The sequence below is a fragment of the Cyphomyrmex costatus genome, unplaced genomic scaffold, assembly GCF_001594065.2.
Source record: "Cyphomyrmex costatus isolate MS0001 unplaced genomic scaffold, Ccosl1.0 scaffold43, whole genome shotgun sequence".
In the NCBI taxonomy this organism is placed as follows: domain Eukaryota; kingdom Metazoa; phylum Arthropoda; class Insecta; order Hymenoptera; family Formicidae; genus Cyphomyrmex; species Cyphomyrmex costatus.
In genome coordinates this window covers 2,071,869-2,091,808 of record NW_017278534.1, presented here as the reverse complement: position 1 = coordinate 2,091,808, position 19,940 = coordinate 2,071,869, and the positions used below count along the sequence as shown (strand labels likewise).

Genomic DNA, 19,940 nt, shown 5'->3' with positions numbered 1-19,940 from the left:
ACAATGTCTTTAATAGAATTTCGATTGTCAAGAGAATAGTTCATCATTATTTACTACATTTCTACTCGCTTTTTATGCATTATCAAAACATATATTCAACACGTCTATGACTAAATAAAATACGAAGAATAAAATGCGTGGATATTACAATGTATAGATGTCTCACACAAAAGTCATTAGATTTTGACGAAAGAATTTCTTAAATTATTTTATCAATTATTTTAAAATGTTATTTTAAAACTCTCTTAACAGCAAATTGTGTCATTTTATGATTTCAATTTGATGTGATTTTGAATTTCACAAGATTTAATTTTTTATCTCCTATTAATTTTTTTGTATTTTACATCTTTGATTCTTGTTATTTAGAAATCGCGAGGAAAGTGTCCAACTTTTAATGCATCTTGTATGCATATCGCAGTTAATCTACCTATTCGCCGCGACACTTGAGGTAAGCGTCGATCAACGAAGGAACAAGATTCTTAAGTCTGATCTCGAACAATTCAATCGAGTTTCGAGCTGTAAATGTCACGTACTGTTGTGCGCCCACATACATGCATACATATATGTACATAAAACACACACATCATGCATACATACATACAATCATATACACACGCATATACATATGGTCAGACGTAAAGTCGATATACTGCGTTACGGACTAGTTAAACGCGAGTCTTTTTGTAGCGGACTCATGTTACAGACTAGTTAGTCACAAAATCCCAGTGCATTGCAAAACTGGTACGAGAATCATCTAAAACAAACTTGAACTCATAATCAAACATGCATAATTAAAACTTTTCAAAAGAAACTTGCAATGAATGCCATGCAGAGCACGCTTACACAGCTTCCGAGTAGATGAAAAAAGAGAAAATTATATCGATTATATCCCTCGTTAAGATGAAAATCTTATATTATGATATAACAATATCGGGTAGCTGATTAGATCAATGTCTTTAAGGCAGCGTTCTTTCAACTGTGAATGACGCAACAATTGAGCGTAATGAGAACATTGACGCCGATAAATACATATTTGGCATACTTATTGTATATATAAAGATACCGTTTTAAGGGAGAGAATATCTAAAACACAGTTATTCCGAAATAGATTGAGAAATATACAATATATAGAAACTGGAAGACTATGATAACATTCGACGGAAAATATATTTCTTGATATCCTCCTTTACGAAAGTGTTTCAATATACTGAATATTTAATCAGTTTATTAAACACTTTCCTGAGGGGACTCTATCTAATCGTTCGTACAATATTGTTGAGCCCCTGAACATATATAGTGACTTCTTACAATAGCATTTTCAAAAATAGAAATCATAAAAATACACAATACGCAATTAACATTTTCAACTGCTCCTTGTTTAAGATAGACTATTGTAAGGAGTCTTTAATTATAGAAGGATTCATACATCATCTAATACTTATATTTGCAAGAATATCTTATCAATCTTATCATTAACATACTAAAATAGTATACGTTAATGCTCGTTTGAACTACCGTGAATTTCTTTACTTTCAACGCAGTTTCCACGATGTTATCTCTCGAGAGCTTTCACGCATTTCATTTGCACTCGAACTCGCTATGTATCTTTGCAACCTAAATAATTTGCATTTAACTACCATTATCAATCTTCACCGCTTGTGGCGTCGACCAATGCTGGATCAATTTCCTGTGGGGATTCGTTCCTTGATTTTTTTACTTTGTATTCGACATAGCAGAAGGCCCCCGTACCGATGAATATAGTCACGAAAAGCACCGCGAGTTGTACATGCAATCCCACCTCAGTGCTGTACGAGAAACTAATGGCCGCTGCGACAGATTGGCAGAATTTAAAAAGAGCGAAGGCTGACGCGCTCTCTTTGGCGAATAGGACGCCCAGCAACGAGTAGACCTGCGTGTTGTAACAGGCGTCGCCGAAACCCAGAGCAAGACTGCCTGCTAATGCGAGAATCTTTGACGTTTCAATGTAGCCCATGTTGTCTGTGTCCTTGAACGACGCATCGTTTGGTAGATTCAAGAAGATGCTGATGAAGGCGAATAGATGTACGGTCAGACCAGTGAGTACCACCGGCCAGCCACCGCATTTACCAGATATCTTGGACGCTAGAATGCCGAAGACCGCGCCGCCCACGACCTCGCCAACACCAATGAAGATACCGGATAGTCCCACCAATTTCTTGCGATCCTCACCTAATGCCTTCACGAAGCCAATACTGCTAGAATATACACCGGAATAGAAGGTAAGCTCGAGACCTGTATAGATGAACGTCAATGATAATAACAGCATATTCAATGTGAAGAAGAGCCTAATTGCATCCAAAAAGGCGTTCCATGCGGCCAGTAGCGGTTTCTCACGCCTTGGTTCCGGCAGACGCAGTTCTTTGTCAGCGTTAGACACCCCCTCGGCCTCACCCAATAACGACTTCTGTGGCGATCTTCTCAGTACGAGCAGCACCCCAGTGCCGATTACCGCGAGACCAGTTAGCACGCTGAATACGATTGTGCGTTGCTCCTTGTCAATTTCGGACTTCGTGAAGATGAAGAAGACGAACAGATTGCCGACGAACTGCGATGTTTGGAAAATCGCCCAAAATATACCAGCATTTCGTGACATGGTCTCGTTATCGCTGTTTTCTGTTAGATATTGTCCATGACCAGTCCACATCAGAGCGGCGCCGATCCCGACAATAGCGGACATGCTGTACAACAGAGCATCGTGCGGCCAGAAGAACGAGGCGATAAACAGGACATAACAACAGGCACCTGTAATTATCGCCACACGTGGCCCTGTCACGGAAATATAGGACGGTGCCAACCAGTTGCAGGTCGCAAACATGGCATAGATTATGGCCAGGCTGACATAAGCATTACCATGGAAGTCTTCAAATTCGTCCGAGATGCTGTTTAAGACAGTTTTCTGTAAACAAAAGAGATCGAAGCAAGAAGATCAGTTTACTTCTAATATGCTATTTTTCGCAATGTTGTAACAATGTCATAAACTTTTAACAATATTTCATCAAGTTCCTATTTATATATACATTTTGTATTTTACATGTTTTACATACAACACAATAGACAAATACATATAATGTATTTGTCTATTGTGTTGTATGCATACAGGTTGGTTGGACAACTTATCCATGATAACTGACTTGGAAATGTCAATTGGTAATAGTTGCGCTACATGTCAGACAGTTTTTCTTCATGTGAAACTCTGTTTTATATAGAATTTTTATTTTTAAGCAATATTTCCTAATTAATTTAAGAGAGAGAAAGATAATTGAGTTTTTCCTTTAGGAATGTTTATCATTTATACAAAATATTAGATTTTATTTTAAAATAAAGCTGATACACACAATATATTTTATTTTAGCATTAAACAATGGCATGAAAAATATTTCGAACGATAGTATTTGTAGCAGAGAAATGGAAATTAAGTAACCAAACGAGAAACAGATAAGAACTTGAAGAATGTTAATAAAAGACGAAGCTTCAGAATATGCATTGTATCGCCAGTATCCTCTTTTAGGATTCAAACTGGTTATTCTGTATTTATAGAAACTTATGTATAAAAACTGGAGTATATTTACACCTCAGTCAAGGATAACCACAAAATATCAATGTTGTATAGAGAAACGAACATTGCTTTATGTTCTCTTGATAGACCGTTGTAAGAATTAGAAATGTCTGGAATTAATGAGCAAGAATTTCATATTAATTACCAATATAAAAGGAAACCGTTCTCTTAATTTGCAATTTTATCTTTCAAAAAGGATAAGAATGTATAAAATGTTCTAGACAGAATTTATCAGATGGGAGATATCACTTGTGCGATTTTTAAAATAAAACAAGCTTCACACACAGAAATATTAGTATAGATTTCAGTATATAAGAAAATAATATAAGTTTCAATAAGAAAACTGCAGATGTGTATAACAAATTGATTGAAGCAAATGGGGATCATTAATGTGCGTTATAATTAATCTAATCAGTTGGGCAATGTTCAAAAGATTCGTAATGTAATACGTTCATGTTATTCACGATTTCACCTATCACTGCTATCGTATTAGGAGCGAATCGGTCAAACATCAAACGCAATATGTTGTCACAGTTTCAACTACACTTTCACATATAGGAAAGTATAATCTTATTTTACATCGTATTTCTGATCTGCCGCAAACTATTTTACGTCTCGTTCTTGAAAATTGTCAATAATCAACAATCATATCGCTATAACATTTAACATTTTATTTGCTGTTTTTTTGTGCATATTATGTCGTCGTAATATTAACGTCATTGTAAAATTTGTAAACCGTAAGTTCAAATAAATTCTGGTGACGTAAAAAGAAACATACCAATCGTTATATATTTCTCTAAAATGCAGTGGAATAATATATATATATATATATTTGCTTAGATAAATTAAATAGATTCATTAAATATTTGTAATGTTCGATAAACATATAGAAGTGTTATAGTTTAGCTATGTTTGTCGTACTTGCGTAAATACAGTATTCTATGTCAAGATAGCGGTTGTCAATACGCGATAATAACAAACAAGCGAGCCTTTCGGTATTCTGTAAGAAAACAATTTCTCTGACAAATATCTTTGTAGCCTCATTTAAAACGGCTTTTTTTAAATCTGATGCCAAGTATTCACAGTTGATAACTGCGTTCGATAAGATCTATGATGGTATTGCAAGATTATATAGATGTTTACATAACGTTTACATTATTATTTCCGATCTCATACAGAAAGTAATCTATAAAAGATAAAGAAATTGTTGCAAATCTGGAACACGTCGTATTTAATAATTTTATTTACACGTTAATAAAATAATTTTGTCCTAATAAAAATAAATTCAATTTATATGTCATTAAAAATGTAACAATGATCGTAAATTGCAATTTTATTTATTAAGTCTGCAAAAATACATATTACAAATCCTTGATGAGTAAACTGTCTATTATCTATATTTTTCAAAGAACGTTTTTTGGTAAATAAACATGTTTTTGTTATCTAGATAAATGTTTTAAATATAAAAGAGTACATTATCTGCAAGAGCATCCTTATCTCTTTCGCGATAATTATCATATATTTTAATAGAATATTATAATGAATATATTGTAATTTCGCAATATATTCATTACAATAATCTATTAATAACTTGTCTTAGTCATTATGATGTAAATTGCAATAATTTGCGCACACAAAACATTTCAGTTAATTACATGCATATTTATCAGCAGCGTCCATTTGCGAGTTTAAGTCTATTTTCTTAAACTACTGAACGTGCCATCGCAGATAACTGACGTTATTTAACGATGTCTCCTCCTCCTGTCTCTTACATTCATGTACCTAAAAGTGAAAGGAGACTGCGTTGTACGGCTGTATCAACTGACAAGACATTTCTGTTTTAGATATTTCTCTGAGCGCGCTATCGGAGATCGAGAATTTTTTGGAAGTAATAAATTATCTCGACAACATCTCATCCAATGAGGAAATTTCTTCGAAAATTCAAAGTCATTATGATTCTCTCTCGGTGAATTGCGATACAGCGAAGGGCGCATGAAGCGTAAAGTGAATTTGGTGGGAACCGGTTGCGTCGGTTTCTGACAGGTTTCGGTGGATGCATTTATCGAGCACGTCTAGGATGAATTTCGTTTTGTGTTGGTAAACTTTCTCTTTCGCCACTTCAGCGAGGTCGGCAGTTCGTTTCCAGAACTTCGATATAATAGATATCCTGCATTCTCATCGTTTTGTGGTCTTTAAGCCATAATTAACATACAGAAAAATGTAAGACAATAACGTAAGCAATAGCAAATCTAAAATGTTTATTTGCTTACTGGTTTTTTAATATTCTAGTTTTAAAACGTTTTGAAATAATTTAGGCGATTAAATGTATAAAAAAGAAATTTTGTTTATAAAAATAGAACTTCGTTTCATTCTGAATACTTTACATAATTTAATCAGTTACGAATAGACTACAATGACGATGTGTCGACGTCATAGATTAACGGGCAATCTCCATTTTATGATAATGACTCGATTGCAATCTCATAGGGTGCAATATCGCTAGAAATTGACATTGAATTAGCTCGAAGAAATGTTATTTTCACGAGGTCCGAGATAACAAAGCAAAAGACGATTGCGTTAATAATTAAAAAATTTGAATGCGATTTAATTATATTATATACAAAGATAGTGAATTGCATCTTCTAGTATGTACGTTGCAAAAAGCGATATCAATAATAATTGTGAAATTTCAATCGAGGATTAATATCTTCAAGATCTTTAAAAGAAGAAATTAATATCTCAGTTCTTGAAAGAGAGAGAGAGAGAGTCTGACGTATCAAATGGATGAATTTTTTCCAATTAAACGAGCAAAATAAGGCTATCAATGCGATAATAAAATTTTCGCGTATAAAGAAAAATCCGATAAGTCGGATAGGATTATTCAATACACACAACACACAGAGGCATTTAATTTTAAATTCTCGAGTTATACTTTATTTGGTAAGAAAACTTATCAAGACAAGTATATTTTAAAAGGTCAGCTTGATTAAAAAATATTATCATTCCGAAGTCACTTCGAAATCTTCACTCTTTTGTTGCGTAAATATTGATAGATTATCGAATGTATCTAAATTTTTCTTTTCACGGTGTGATTTCATAATTTTTTCTTTCGTTTTCTCTCAAAATATTTATAAAACTTTAAGAGAAGAATATTATTGTAGAACTTTGAAAACACGAGTATTCTAAGCTATGCCACTATATGAAATATCGGACTAATCTGCGATTTTTGTAAGCTAATCGGATGTGATATTGTTAGTGACCGGTGAATTCGCGAGCAAACAAAGACAGCTGTACCGTGTTGCAGCGATCAATTATTCCGCTGCGCGTTTGTTAAAAATTTCGCAGATACCACGTATCCAAAGATACTTCTGAATTACGGAGATAATGGCAGAAATGACTGAGAGACGTTACCAGTAGCTTGCCAGAACACAATTTTCCCGCACTCTCAAGATTACACTTACGATATCACGCGCGGAATACCTATATATATTACGTAAAGTTTCTTTCAGATAGTGATACAAAATTTAGAAAACATTCGTAACAAATGTTATGCAAGATTAATGAATGAAGGCAAAAATATGTCATTAGATCCTGAAATGATATCTTCAGGAACAATCTCAAATTGCGCAAACAAGATAATGCAGGAGAGAATAATGAAGTATTAAAAAAGTATAAAGAAATGAGATCCGACAAAATTATAGAGACAATACAAATAAATTTATTCATTAAATATAAAAGAAAAAGATAAAAAAAGAGAAAGAGAGGTATTCCTACCTACGGTAAGAGCCAACAATCCAAAATTATTTTCAAATTTATAACCATATATATACATATATATATTGTAGATATTTCAAAGTTATTCTTTCGGTAGCAACAGAACTTTAGGAAGACAATGATGTTTCTCTCTACCGTTAAAATATCATAAAAGAATAGTTTTCAGTCGTCTGAATCTTTTTCGGTTTCAGCAAGACATGGTTTGACCCTTGGGGAAAAGCTGTATAACATGTAATGAGTATTTCACTGATCGTCGGTTTCGCAATGCCGAAAGTAGTCGATAATGATACTATATAATTTAGAGGCGTTCCAGTATCGCGATACGGCGATCGTGACCAGTTAACTTTTCTTGCCTTTTGTTTCTACTTTCTAAACTGCGACTAATCACACGATGTCCTGATCCGTGCACTTTCTAGGACTTTAGAGACTAATACGAACATTTTATTTGCTTCATAACAACCAAACATAAAGTTGACATCAAATGTTCATCGAAATATTCAGAAACTTCATTCTTTCTGTCTCTCTTTTTCTAATATTCATTCCCCCATCCTATGAATATAAATTAACTTTAATTCTGTTAATCTATTCAGGTTTATTTGACTCAAAATGTAATTTATTGCGTCTTATTAATATTTTATTTAAACATTTTTCTGATATTTAATGACTTCGGTTAATGTAAAATTCTTTTTGTATAAAAAATTTAATTTTTTATTTTTTTAGAGTTTTTTAATCAAATCATATTGATCTAAATATATAATTGTATACATAATAAATCTGAACAAACTATAGAGATTAATCCTGACTCAACGTACTCTTTAGCTTTAAAGTAAATTAAATCGAGATCAAAGTTAATATGTATTAGTAGAATGGGCATAAATTAAATTATGTCTGCTCTTATTTCGAACGTTTTCGTTCTCAGATTAATATGGGCACGTGCGGAAAAGCGAAAGCAATTCAAACAAATCGCTCGTGTTTGAACGTTTAAATGCTATGGAGTCCTTCACTTTGAATTAGCTACCATAAAAAAGGGATCTCGACGCTGATCGCCTAGTATTATCCAATCATACTATTAATCCAACTCTGCCAGCGTCAGACTGAATGAAAGATCATGTAAATATACTCTGTTCTTCCATGTTCAAACATTGTAAAAAAATGCATTGTTCAAAATCAGAAAAGTTCTTATTACGATTTACTATTTATTAAAAGCAAATTTCTTTACGAATTTGATTACTTATGTTACGTAATATTTTTCAAATTAATGAATTGCTTTCAAAGTGATATATTTTCTAAGAAAATTAATATGTGATAAGTATATGTATGCATTTAATCACACAACTCTTACCACAGATAAAGCTATAATTACATGTATATTTCGTTGCATAACGAGAATTCTAATCTTACACACAAATGTACAATACATTTAACTTTTCTTATGTATAATATAATTAATTTCTTTCGTTAGCGATGCTTTATTTAAGGAACATTTTCAGGACTATTTTAAGGACCATTTTTTCTAGAAATAGTCAAAGTCTTTCGAATCGCATAATGTTTATTTCATTTGCATGAAATAGAAGATACGATTTTATAATTTTTACTATAAATTGACGGACCGTAAAAATTCACAAGTAGCCGCAAATTGCGCATCATCGCGTCTTACTGTATTAAAATTTAATGATAAATTTATATCAAAGCGGACACGCCGAACGCATGACTGACGAACGACAAACTTTTGGACTTGCATGAGCATAATCTTGCAACAAATTTGGTTACTAATTACACTAAATTAGTGCATTTCTAATTCTTTGAAAAAGATAAACAATAACAAACTTGGAAAGAAAAGGGCACTCTAGGAGTCAAACGCAGATAACTTTACGCAAACGCCGAAACATGTAAGCACAATTGTTACAATAAATAAGTTTTGCTTGATATACATATCGGCGTTTGCGTAAAGTTATCTGCGCTTCACTCCTAGTGCCCTTTTCTTTCCGAGTTTGTTTTTGAATTGTACAGGAGTTTTTGTTATCTAAGAATTATTATATGTGATAAACAATAAGTTAAATTAAAAGATAAATTCTTAGAATTAGAAAAAGTTAAAGAGTATAAATTAAATCGAGATTATAAAGTTGATCCTATATTTGGTGAAACCAGGCTTAAAATATTTATGTTTTTACATTTAGCTTTGGTTAAATATATACAATAAAGATATTTTTATGTTATATCGACTTATTATTAGTCGAATATAATTAATCGAAATGGACACTATATAAAATATAAATAATTATTTCAATGACAAAGTTGATTATATTATGCTGCTGCATTTAGATGCTTTATATAAAGCAACCTTAATGTGCACTGATCTAGCGTAATGCAAGTGACCGAATTCACTAATAGATTATTCACTGATCTGACGCAGTCGCTGATATGACGCGCATTCCGTTACTTTTGTTGTAAAAGGCTAGAAAGGTCTCTACTTGATGTAATTATCGCCACTTGGTTTCTGAAACGAATCCATTGAGAATGTTGAAGAATTCGACGAGAAGGAAAAACGGTGCAATCTTCACGCGGTCCATCTCCGTTCAAAAACGTCAAATTTCAATATACTCTTTTTTACTCTGAAGGATTTACTCGCAGTCCTCTTCGAATTTCTCAACCTTCAAATACCGCGGCCTAGGCAAAGGAAAATGCGGAAGTGTGCGCCGACGCAAGCGATAATGATAATATGAATAATAATAACAACAATCACGCGCGCGTTGTGTCGCTCACCTCTACATTGCCCATCGTTTGAAATGCGGTGAAGACCAGCATAAATCCCCAGCTGAGGATCATCACGTTTAAAAAGGCTCGATCCATGATTACAGTCGCGGGACAATCTTTTCGGTATGTATACCTGTCGCGTGTACGGCACCAGAGTGATTCGCGTTTCGCGCGCGGTCTCGAAGCAGACTACTCGTCGACGACTCCGATACTGTTGACTGCTGTTGACAGATCGCCACATGGGTAAAGGGGAAACCGCGCGACTGTGAACGACACATCATACAGTTACCTGCGCAGCCGCCTGCGCAAGTACGCGTTGCTAAAGAAAAAAAAAAAACATCTGACATCGTGAAGTTGGCGGCGAGTTGTACGAGATCTATCGATCATCGATAGATCGCTCTCAATTCTTGACCGATGATCGAGTCCCGTTCGATATGAAGTCGTAATCACGCTAGCGATTGCACGATTGTGATTTGCGCGATTGAAAAAAAAGTAATTGCCAATCACTAATCGGAAAACGGAATCGTACAATTACTAGGGTGATAATGGTTTTATATATCCAGTTCCATCAATGTAACGTATATAGATTAACTTTAATCTCAGTTTAATTTACTCTTAATCTTTTTCTAATTTTTATAGGATTAGAAAAAGATAAACAGCAAGCTAAACTATGATTAAAAGTGATTTACATTGGTAGAAATGGGCATTAAAGAGAAAATAAATTTATCTATCGATCGATCGATCGATCGATCTTTTTGGGCGAGTCTCAGGGGCGAGATTGGAGACGAGCGACTTTTGCGCGGGTTTGACGGATCATCAATCGTATCGTCTGGCTCTATTGCAGAAGGAATTCGACAAAAGAGACTGAAAGAAGAAAGGGAGGGAGCGAACCAAAAAGGACAGTAAGTCACAGGGAGGCGGTCGCCTGATGCAGCGAGCTTCGGGCTGATCGATTGCGTTGAGCGGGTTTAAGTAAACCGCGATTCCCCGTGTTTCCTGACGAAGAGGACGCTTAAAACGCTCGACTGACGTGACGTAAGAGCGCCACGGTTCCACCGATACTTTATACCTTGACCAACCCCGATTTATACGGCGTTGCCGGGCATCAGGACGTTCTCTGACGTGAATGAACGTTTATTCCCTCATTTACTTATAATTTAGGGAAAGAGAGGGTGCGCGGAGAGTGGAGTGAGGAAGAGAACGAGAGAGACGGCAAAGTTGGATTCACCTAACCCATCGTTGTGACCGGGTGCGAGAAAACGCTACCTTGGACTTTTATCGGCGGATCTTATCGATGGTGTGCGAAAACCGATCGACCGCGAGCGCGTCGATCCTCATCACCGGCCGTGAGATCATCATGCAAACATTATGACGGACGTCCGCCCTTGTCGTGACACGAAGAATCCTCCCAACCGCCCGCCCCGCGCTCTTCCACTGGTACCGCGCGAACACGGCGAGGGAGTTGCGGAGGATGCACGAGCGTGAGCGTGAATTGCAAGGTGTCGGTGTGTGAAAAGCCTGCGGGATCCAGACGATAGGTCGCCTGAGGTCGCCGTGATTTTGCTCGAGTGTCAAGTCCGCCCAGCCAACCATGAAGAAGCAGTTTTTCCGGGTGAAGCAGCTCGCCGATCAGACCTTCTCCAGGTACCTGAGTCAGTTGGAATCATCACTTTGCATTACCGTTTTCTGTGTTTCTTCTAATTTTACCTATTTATTTACTTTATAGCTAGAGACACATGATTCTTTCCCAGCAATAGACATAGTGTAACACAGTGATTATTTCTTTGTTTGATGTTCGCAAACAACGAGGATGTAATGATTCACTGTGTTACACTGTATCATCTGTATCTCTTGCTGGGAAGCACCTATAGATACCACAGTGAATCATTATATTTTTTGGTTTAACAGTAACAAACAAGAGTGTAATGAGTCACATAGGTGTTTTTATTTGGTGATACAAGTTGATATGAGTATTGTTTTGTGTCTTTATTTATGGAGTGCCAAGAAACATAGAACGATGTTTCTATGTTGAATTGTATATCATACTCGTTTCTACCAATGTTTAATTTTAATCTTAGTTCAATTAATTTTTTATCTTTTTCTAGTCCTAAGAATTAGAAAAAGATGAAAAATAAGTAGAAGATTAAAATTAACCTACATTGATAAAAATAGATACAAGGATGTTTTTCAGTAAGAGATACAGATGACACAGTGTAACATAAATTCTTATATCCTTGTTGTTTGCCATCATTAAACAAAGATTAAATAATTTATTACGTTATACTGTGTGTCATCTGTGTCTTTTTCTGAAAGATACCTAATAAGTACTGGAAAGTATATATTACATTTCCTGCATTTAATTTGGCTGTTCACGAACTAAACTTTATTCTTCCTTCATGTAATAAATTAAAATACACTGAAATGTTATTGCTACGAAAAGAAATTGTACTTTGATTAAGTAGACATATCTTTTTCTTGTTGGATATAATATCGACAGATATATATGTATATCATGTTCTATTCTAGTAAAGAACATTCAGATACTCTTGTAAACAAAAGATATTCTATTGTAAAATAGATTTTGGAATTATTTACATGGATATTAGGTAGATTAGGAGTGATAAAAGAAACTTTAAATAAGATAAAAGATAAGACTTTGTATTATCAAATATACAATATCTCATTGAAAATTTATTTTTCATTCAAACAGAGCTGGTAAAACAGAGGTGCTAACGGATGATCTAGTGGCTGCTGACAAACATGTTGAACAGATTAGAGCAGCTCTCACCTGTCTCAACAAAAGACTCGGAAATCCACCGAATCAAACAATCACGCAAGATCCAGCTCTTAAGGAGAAACGCTTGGTAAATATAAGAATCATATTTAAGAATTCAGATCATTAAATATAAAATTTGGAGTATATTTAACAAACTAACAAGCGTGTATTTTATATATAAACAAAAGTTTACATCGTAATAAGTTCAGTAATTTTTGAGAAATCATGTCAATCGACTTGAAAAATATGGTTTTGAGAGAAAAACTTATGGACAAAATAATATGTTTAAAATTTTAAATACAATTATAGTACAAAAAATAAAAGTTTATCTCTAATCAACAATACCAGGACCACACAACAAATTCTCTTCTAACTGAAATGTTTATTTTTTAATTTTATTTAAATCTGTATTTGAACAGCCACTTTTGAGTACATTAAAAAAGCGCATTAAATGATCTGTGCGCTACAACTTAAAAATACATACATATTTATTATTTCATGAATATCGATAAAAGCTTTTAGGAACTTATTTTTGAGATTCTAAATATTAAAAGAACGTAAAAAATGGAATTTTGTCGAAGTCTAGATTAAAATACTTCATTAAATGATTGCTGACATGCTAAACTTTTGTCTTAGAAAAAATGCCCCGAGTATGTACTCGGGCAAACTATGTTGGAGAATGCCGGCGAAGACGGCCTCATGAGTTTTGCGCTGGTAGAATGTGGACGAGTGCAGATGTCACTGGCTAACGAAGCCATGGAACATGAGGCTAAAGTCGAACAATATGTGGCTGCTCCGCTGCAACATATTTTAGAGACTGACGTACCAAATATATTGAAGCATAAGAGAAATCTGCATCGTCTTACTATGGATATGGACAGTGCCAGAACGAGATACTTTCAAGCAATTAAACATAGTACTGGTAATGATTGTTACATTTTAAATCATGACTAAGACATTCTCGAGTTTTTTGCCTTTTTTTTTGTTTTGTTTGATATATTGTATTATGAAATTTTTTTATTTATTTTACATATACAAAGCGGTTTATAAAGATTTTGAAATGTATTATACTAGATTTGAAAAATTGTTATTGAAAATAGCTAAGGTTTATATTACACTTTATATAGGTACAGGTGCAACAAAGATCGAAAACTTGAGGGAAGACTTAGAAGATGCCGAATCGAAAGTTGAACAATGCCGAGATCAGTTAGCAGCAGAGATGTTTCAGCTTATGTCACGTGAGACTGAACTAGCTCAGACGATTATTCAATATGTAAAACTTCAACGAGCATATCATGAAAGTGCATTGCATTGTCTTGAAGATCTTATACCTGGATTAGAATGCTATATTAGTAAGTTTCAAATTTAATTTTATAAAAATGCTTTTATATTTACATTAGAATTACAGCAAATTGGTTTTATATATAAAATCATAGTAAATTAATACAACACGTGTGTGTGTGTGTGAATAAAAGCGTAAGATATTTATGCTATAATCACAATTACAGATGACAATGAAATGAAACCTGTTTATGGATATCCTCTTGAAGAACATCTTAGAGTAACAAACAGAAAAATCGCACTACCCATACAATTGTGTGTATCCGCGTTGCTGCGACTGGGTATAGAGGAAGAAGGTCTTTTCAGAATAGCTGGCGCTGCCTCGAAATCACGACGAATCAAGTTAAGTCTCGATGCCTGCTGTCTCACTTTAACGACAGCCCTTGAATACAAAGACCCGCATGTTATTGCCGGCGCGTTAAAATCATATTTACGGGAATTACCGGAGCCTTTATTGACGTACAAGTAAGTATTACACTCAATCAAGATATTAATAATTATCACTGTGCACAATATAACGTCTATACATCATGGTTATGCAGATTGTATCCCGAATGGATGGCTGCTGCAAAAATCTCGCACAGCGACATGAGATTACGAGCTCTTTGGGAAGTATTACATAAGTTACCACCGGCGAACCTGGAAAATTTGCGATTTTTAATTAAGTTTCTAGCTGTGCTTACGAAGAATCAAGATGTAAATAAAATGACGCCACAGAACATCGCTATCGTCATCGCACCAAATCTAATTTGGAGTCCGCAAGAGGACACAAATACAATAGTGTAAGCAATTCTTTCTTTGTTGTGTGTGTGTGTGCTTGCGTGCGTGCGTGCGTGCGTGTGTGCGTGTGTGCATTCGTATTAGAACGTTTTAATGAATGATTAACACGGTGCTGTTAGGAAAACTACTCATGCTTCTGTTATATTTGCAGGATGAACATGAGTACAGCAAACAACTCTAGTCTTATAGTAGACCAATTAGTTACATATGCAGATTGGTTCTTCCCCGGCGAAGTGGATTTTGATCGTGATCTAGAAATCGGCATCATAAATGATACAGAACATCAGACTGCCGGTATGCGCCGCTGTGTGTCTAACAGTAGTCTTAGTGATCACGGCGAAAGTCCAACGCAAGGCAGCCCGAAGCCAGCAGCACGTCGAAAGAATAAATTAGCACCAACACCACCGAGCGGCAATACTCCAGATCGGCACGACAAACCGCCACCGACACCAGACAAACCACCGAGAGCCTTGACGTCCACTCTGAATCGAGCAACGTATAAAAGTCAAAAACACGAAGTGAATATCGAATTGATAAGACATGAAAGCAACGTAGAAAAACGAGATATACACGAGAAGCATTCAGAGATGGAGCCGAAATCACAGTCAGTTTCAGAGTTGATTTCGATGAATGTTCATTCTGCCGATAATCCCGAACGTTTGCAGGAAATTGTCGTTCACCAAAGTGAAATCCTTAATGAAACAGATAAAAGTGTCCAAGAACAGCAGAAATACGATGCAAAAATAAATGTACCGAGTGCAAAGGAGAAATCAAATGGAAACTCATCCGATAGTACAAGTGTTGCTAAAATAATTAGCAACATTAACCATCCAGAAATGGAGTATAATGAAACTATAGTGCAGAGACCAAAACCAGTGCCTACAGAGAAGCCAACCACGTTAGAAAGGAAAAGACCAGTCGCAGCACCGAGAAGTATAACGAATATTGTGCATAACACAACAGGTAAAATATTTCTTAAAATATTATTTTGATGCGTTGATTTTTTCATTTGATTATGATAATATATGTGTTTAATTGTAGCAGAAGAAGAAGTTGAATTACGTAAAAAGTCGGAGAATAATACAAACGTAACACCGAATGAAAGAATAAGCAGTAAACCGGCGATACCTGAGCGACCGCCCGGTTTAATTCGTCCATCGAGTCTCATAAGGCAACAACCACGTTCCACTAACGATAATCTAGAAACTGATCCAGGGGTGAGTAGTAATTTAGCGCAGCTAAAGTTTTATCTATACAGATATATGATAATTATTTATAAATGTAGTTACTACGGGTGGACAACAAATAACACTGCCTGGATATTACATTTTGAGATAACGTAAGCTACATGTGAAATAAAAGCTGCACCGCAATTGATCTGAAGCTTTCTCACGCGTGCATATATGCTTTCTAATGGCATTCTTTATTATGTATATCATTATATAATAATCTACGAAACTCTTAAGTCTTCTTTTCTCTTAAATCGTCTACAGCCTTTAACGCTGGAACGGGCTCATATGTATTCCGTGGAAAAACAGCAGGTCAGTATAATACAAGTGCGTGGGGGGAACAACGTCATCCCGGGCGAGAGCACTGGCAACACGGCAACTTCGAACTTGCAGAGAAGTCCAAGCGTGGGTAGCAGACCGTCATCAATGTCGTTATACGGCGCTGAACGTCCAGAGAAGCCCGAGAGACCAGACGCACCGCGTGAACAGCAGGCAAAGGCGCACGCACGTACCAGATCGGAAGGTAATATTATAGATGTCCAAACGCAGACCAATACGGTGGTGACGGTTCTCAAGTCGCCGCAACAGAAGCCAGCCTCACCGAGGATTCACCAGCGACCGCCGAGGCCGCAACCGCCGCCTCCGCCGCCGCCTACCGCTCGGCCTAAATCGGATCAGGAAAGCACCAATCTTTAGCGGAGCACGATACGAAACAAGAGACAATTGCGATCTTGAGTTTGAGACTCTCGAGAATTCATCCATTTATTACGGATAAAAAAGTTCTGCACATGACAATATGTCACTGACAAAGTTTATTAAGTGAATAAGAATTGTAAAAAGTTAATGGAAATCTTCGATCGAATGGAAACACATCGTGATCGTATTTATGTAAAGAAATAATGTTCATTCGTCGGTGATTGAAAATGAGGCGACTATTTTGTAGGTTTGATATAAGATTCGGACAGAGTTACTCTATTTTTTTCCGTGATCTCCGTATTTGTACGATTTCTTATTATATCCGGTACAATTCGCAAGATAATTCTTAGAAGAGCATTCTGACAATTGCCATTGTATGAAAACGAGAGGAAGACCAGAGTACGTATTTTAAAGGCGTTTTGTATTCGGCAGCTATTAATATGCCGCGTGTATATGTCGTTTCCAAACTGTTTTAGAAACATCTAATTTCGTAATCGATTATAATATTTTGCAGCCTACTACTATCGACTTTTATACTTATTGCGAATAAGGAAAAACGAATTTAAGAGTAAGAACACTTCGCATTTCCACTATAAGCATTCAACAAGCGCACAAAGCTCAGTGCGTGTAATATACGTGAAAATATAATTACAGGAGTGAAACTTCAACTCGCAAAACGTTAAATGACAACATTTTCACTTACAGTACGAATTTGCAATCGATACGTCCATTGATAGAAAAACGAATTAAGGTATGAAATGACCAACATGATCAATATGTTGGAAATGAATCAACGGGTGATATTTATTAGTGAAGATTGTTTGTTAATCGTTACAAAACGCCGAAATGAACGTATCTTACTTTATATTTGACAACTTGATATTCGACTCTGAATTATTGTTAATATACCCAACATTCGACTTTTAATATAATTAAACATTAATTTTTACATGTTTAAATCACGGTATATTTCCAATGCAATGAACTCGTGATCCTGAGTTATCAGAATAAGAAAGATTGTGTATGCATATACATATGTCACACACACGCACGCACAAGAGATTTGTCAATCATTCTCATATAATTATATTAATATAATTATGTCCTCATATAATGTTAATAGGATCAAATTTTTATTTGATGTTTTTTAAAAATTGTATACGTAATGTTTTTATTCTCAGCTAGCATTTTAATTGAGCAGCGTTACTCCATTTTTGAAGGTTTGTGCTGAGTATTTAAAATTTACTTTGTAACATGTGAGAAAGATCTCGAGTTTGTTGTATTTTGTTTCATTGAGAATGCTAGATTTGTCAAATTTAAGAAATTAGCATATGATTAACAATCATTACTTATACATACATATATATAGATTAATATATATTGTCATATTACAAAATGAATTAAGATTAAAAATTCGAGAATAATTCGGAGTATGTATGTTTGTTAAAAGTTTTTGTTTAAAATTTCGTGCAATGAATCAATGAAATTTTTGTTTTATGATTGAAATGAACACGATGAAATATATATAGTTATTCGTTAAAAAAAGAACACAGTATTATTGATTAAAAGATAGATATAATACGTTAACAATGATTAAATTTTATGGAAACGTAAGAAATAGAGTTTATCAGATTAAGCCATATTGACGAAATGGATTTCTAAATTATATAATTATTATAAGAACTGACATCGTTTTTTGTCATTTTTTAGATTTCTGTTTTTATTGTTGCTATCGATGATAACAAACCTTGCATTCTCTACAAATTTTTTGTGTGCTTATTTTGTATCGCTCGTAATATTAATTAGGCAGTGAGCAAATTATAAAAAATCTAGCTAATGACAAATCACGCATTTACCTAAGGTGTGCTTAGGCTGTGAATGTAATGGACTATTAGACGAGTTTATTTGTACATAAATAAAGATTTACTCTATTAGAATGGAGTGGATTAATGTAATATAAGATAACACACTTCATGATTTCTATGTGAAATTATCAGTATACTGGATTTATTAATATATGCAAACAGAATTAACAATTGTAAACGTAATGTGCTTGTGTATACAGCATAGTGTTAGTATTAAAAAAGAGCTGCGATCTGCTCGTTCGCAATTTCTTTGGGTGTCATACCATCGTTATCCGTTATATTTGACTGAGCTCCGATTGAAAGCAAGTACTTCACCGCATCTACGTGATCGCAACTTACCACGTAGTGAAGAGCCGTTTGTCCGTACTGATCCCGTGAGTTTACATTCGCGCCACTTTTAATTAAGTAATCCAAGATTCCGAGATAGCCGCGATCTGCAGCCCAGTGTATGGGATGCATGCCCTCCTCGTCCGGCTTGTTAACAAGCGCGGGTTCGCTACTTAAAAATTCTCGCACCTTTGTCTCATTGCCTTCTTTGATCCAGTCTAAGAATGTCTTGTCTTCGTCATTCAATTCCGCGCTTCCATATGATAACTTACTAAAAACGATCCATTTTTGAGATCCGGCTTTTGCTTCCTCCTCGTCCCATGACGGATTTATTTTCTCGATTCCGTGGATATAATTTGTCATCGCGATCTCGCGGCTCATATCCCCAAGATTCTTCCATGCTTCCCACTTGTGCTTGGCTTGAATCTGATACCAATTGGGCTTCGGGATGTCGCATGGGCCCACAGTAGCTTGTTTATACAAACCGTAAAATCCAAGCAACTGACCTGAATCTAATTCCGACACCAATGTTTGCAGATATTTGCTAGCTCTGTCAAATGTCTCCTCTAGATCAGTCAAGGGTTCGCTTTCTAAATCGCTCTCGGCCATCGTTATCGAACTCGCGTGATATATCTTTAATTAAGTATTACTCTTATCAATTTTACCTTATTTCTTGTATACTTGTAAACCTTTCCCTTCTAAAGAATGCTTACGTTCAAGTACAGCATTCATGTGCTTCCTTTTCAAGAACGTTACGTCTCCATAACCCTCGTGGAGACCTGTTAGCTTATTGAATGCTACAT

At 35.2% G+C, this 19,940-nt stretch overlaps 3 protein-coding genes across 5 annotated transcripts; 1 reads left to right on the top strand and 2 right to left on the bottom strand.

Moving 5' to 3' along the window:
• Nucleotides 1-1,642: 1,642 nt before the first annotated feature.
• LOC108777404 (UNC93-like protein MFSD11) lies at nt 1,643-10,234 on the bottom strand. The gene is made up of 2 exons (XM_018544277.1): nt 10,133-10,234; nt 1,643-2,935 (listed from the first exon to the last, which is right to left on the bottom strand). Exons 1-2 carry the CDS (start codon nt 10,217-10,219, stop codon nt 1,643-1,645), a joined length of 1,380 nt encoding a protein of 459 aa, XP_018399779.1. The 5' UTR covers nt 10,220-10,234.
• A 908-nt stretch (nt 10,235-11,142) lies between these two features.
• Nucleotides 11,143-17,997, top strand: LOC108777455 (rho GTPase-activating protein 44). Of its 3 annotated transcripts, XM_018544367.1 has the most exons (10): nt 11,143-11,767; nt 12,834-12,987; nt 13,536-13,821; nt 14,027-14,251; nt 14,408-14,705; nt 14,783-15,022; nt 15,172-15,983; nt 16,062-16,237; nt 16,514-16,561; nt 16,643-17,997. In XM_018544367.1, the coding sequence occupies exons 1-10, from the start codon at nt 11,715-11,717 to the stop codon at nt 16,943-16,945; spliced, it is 2,595 nt and encodes an 864-aa protein (XP_018399869.1). In that variant the 5' UTR covers nt 11,143-11,714; the 3' UTR covers nt 16,946-17,997. The 3 variants fall into 3 exon arrangements, with proteins under 3 accessions (XP_018399869.1, XP_018399868.1, XP_018399867.1); XM_018544366.1 differs by having other exon boundaries at nt 16,065-16,237; nt 16,514-17,997; XM_018544365.1 differs by having other exon boundaries at nt 16,514-17,997.
• A 643-nt stretch (nt 17,998-18,640) lies between these two features.
• Nucleotides 18,641-19,824, bottom strand: LOC108777341 (acyl-CoA-binding domain-containing protein 6). Its single transcript, XM_018544191.1, has one exon. The coding sequence runs from the start codon at nt 19,744-19,746 to the stop codon at nt 19,024-19,026; it is 723 nt and encodes a 240-aa protein (XP_018399693.1). The 5' UTR covers nt 19,747-19,824; the 3' UTR covers nt 18,641-19,023.
• Nucleotides 19,825-19,940: the final 116 nt, after the last annotated feature.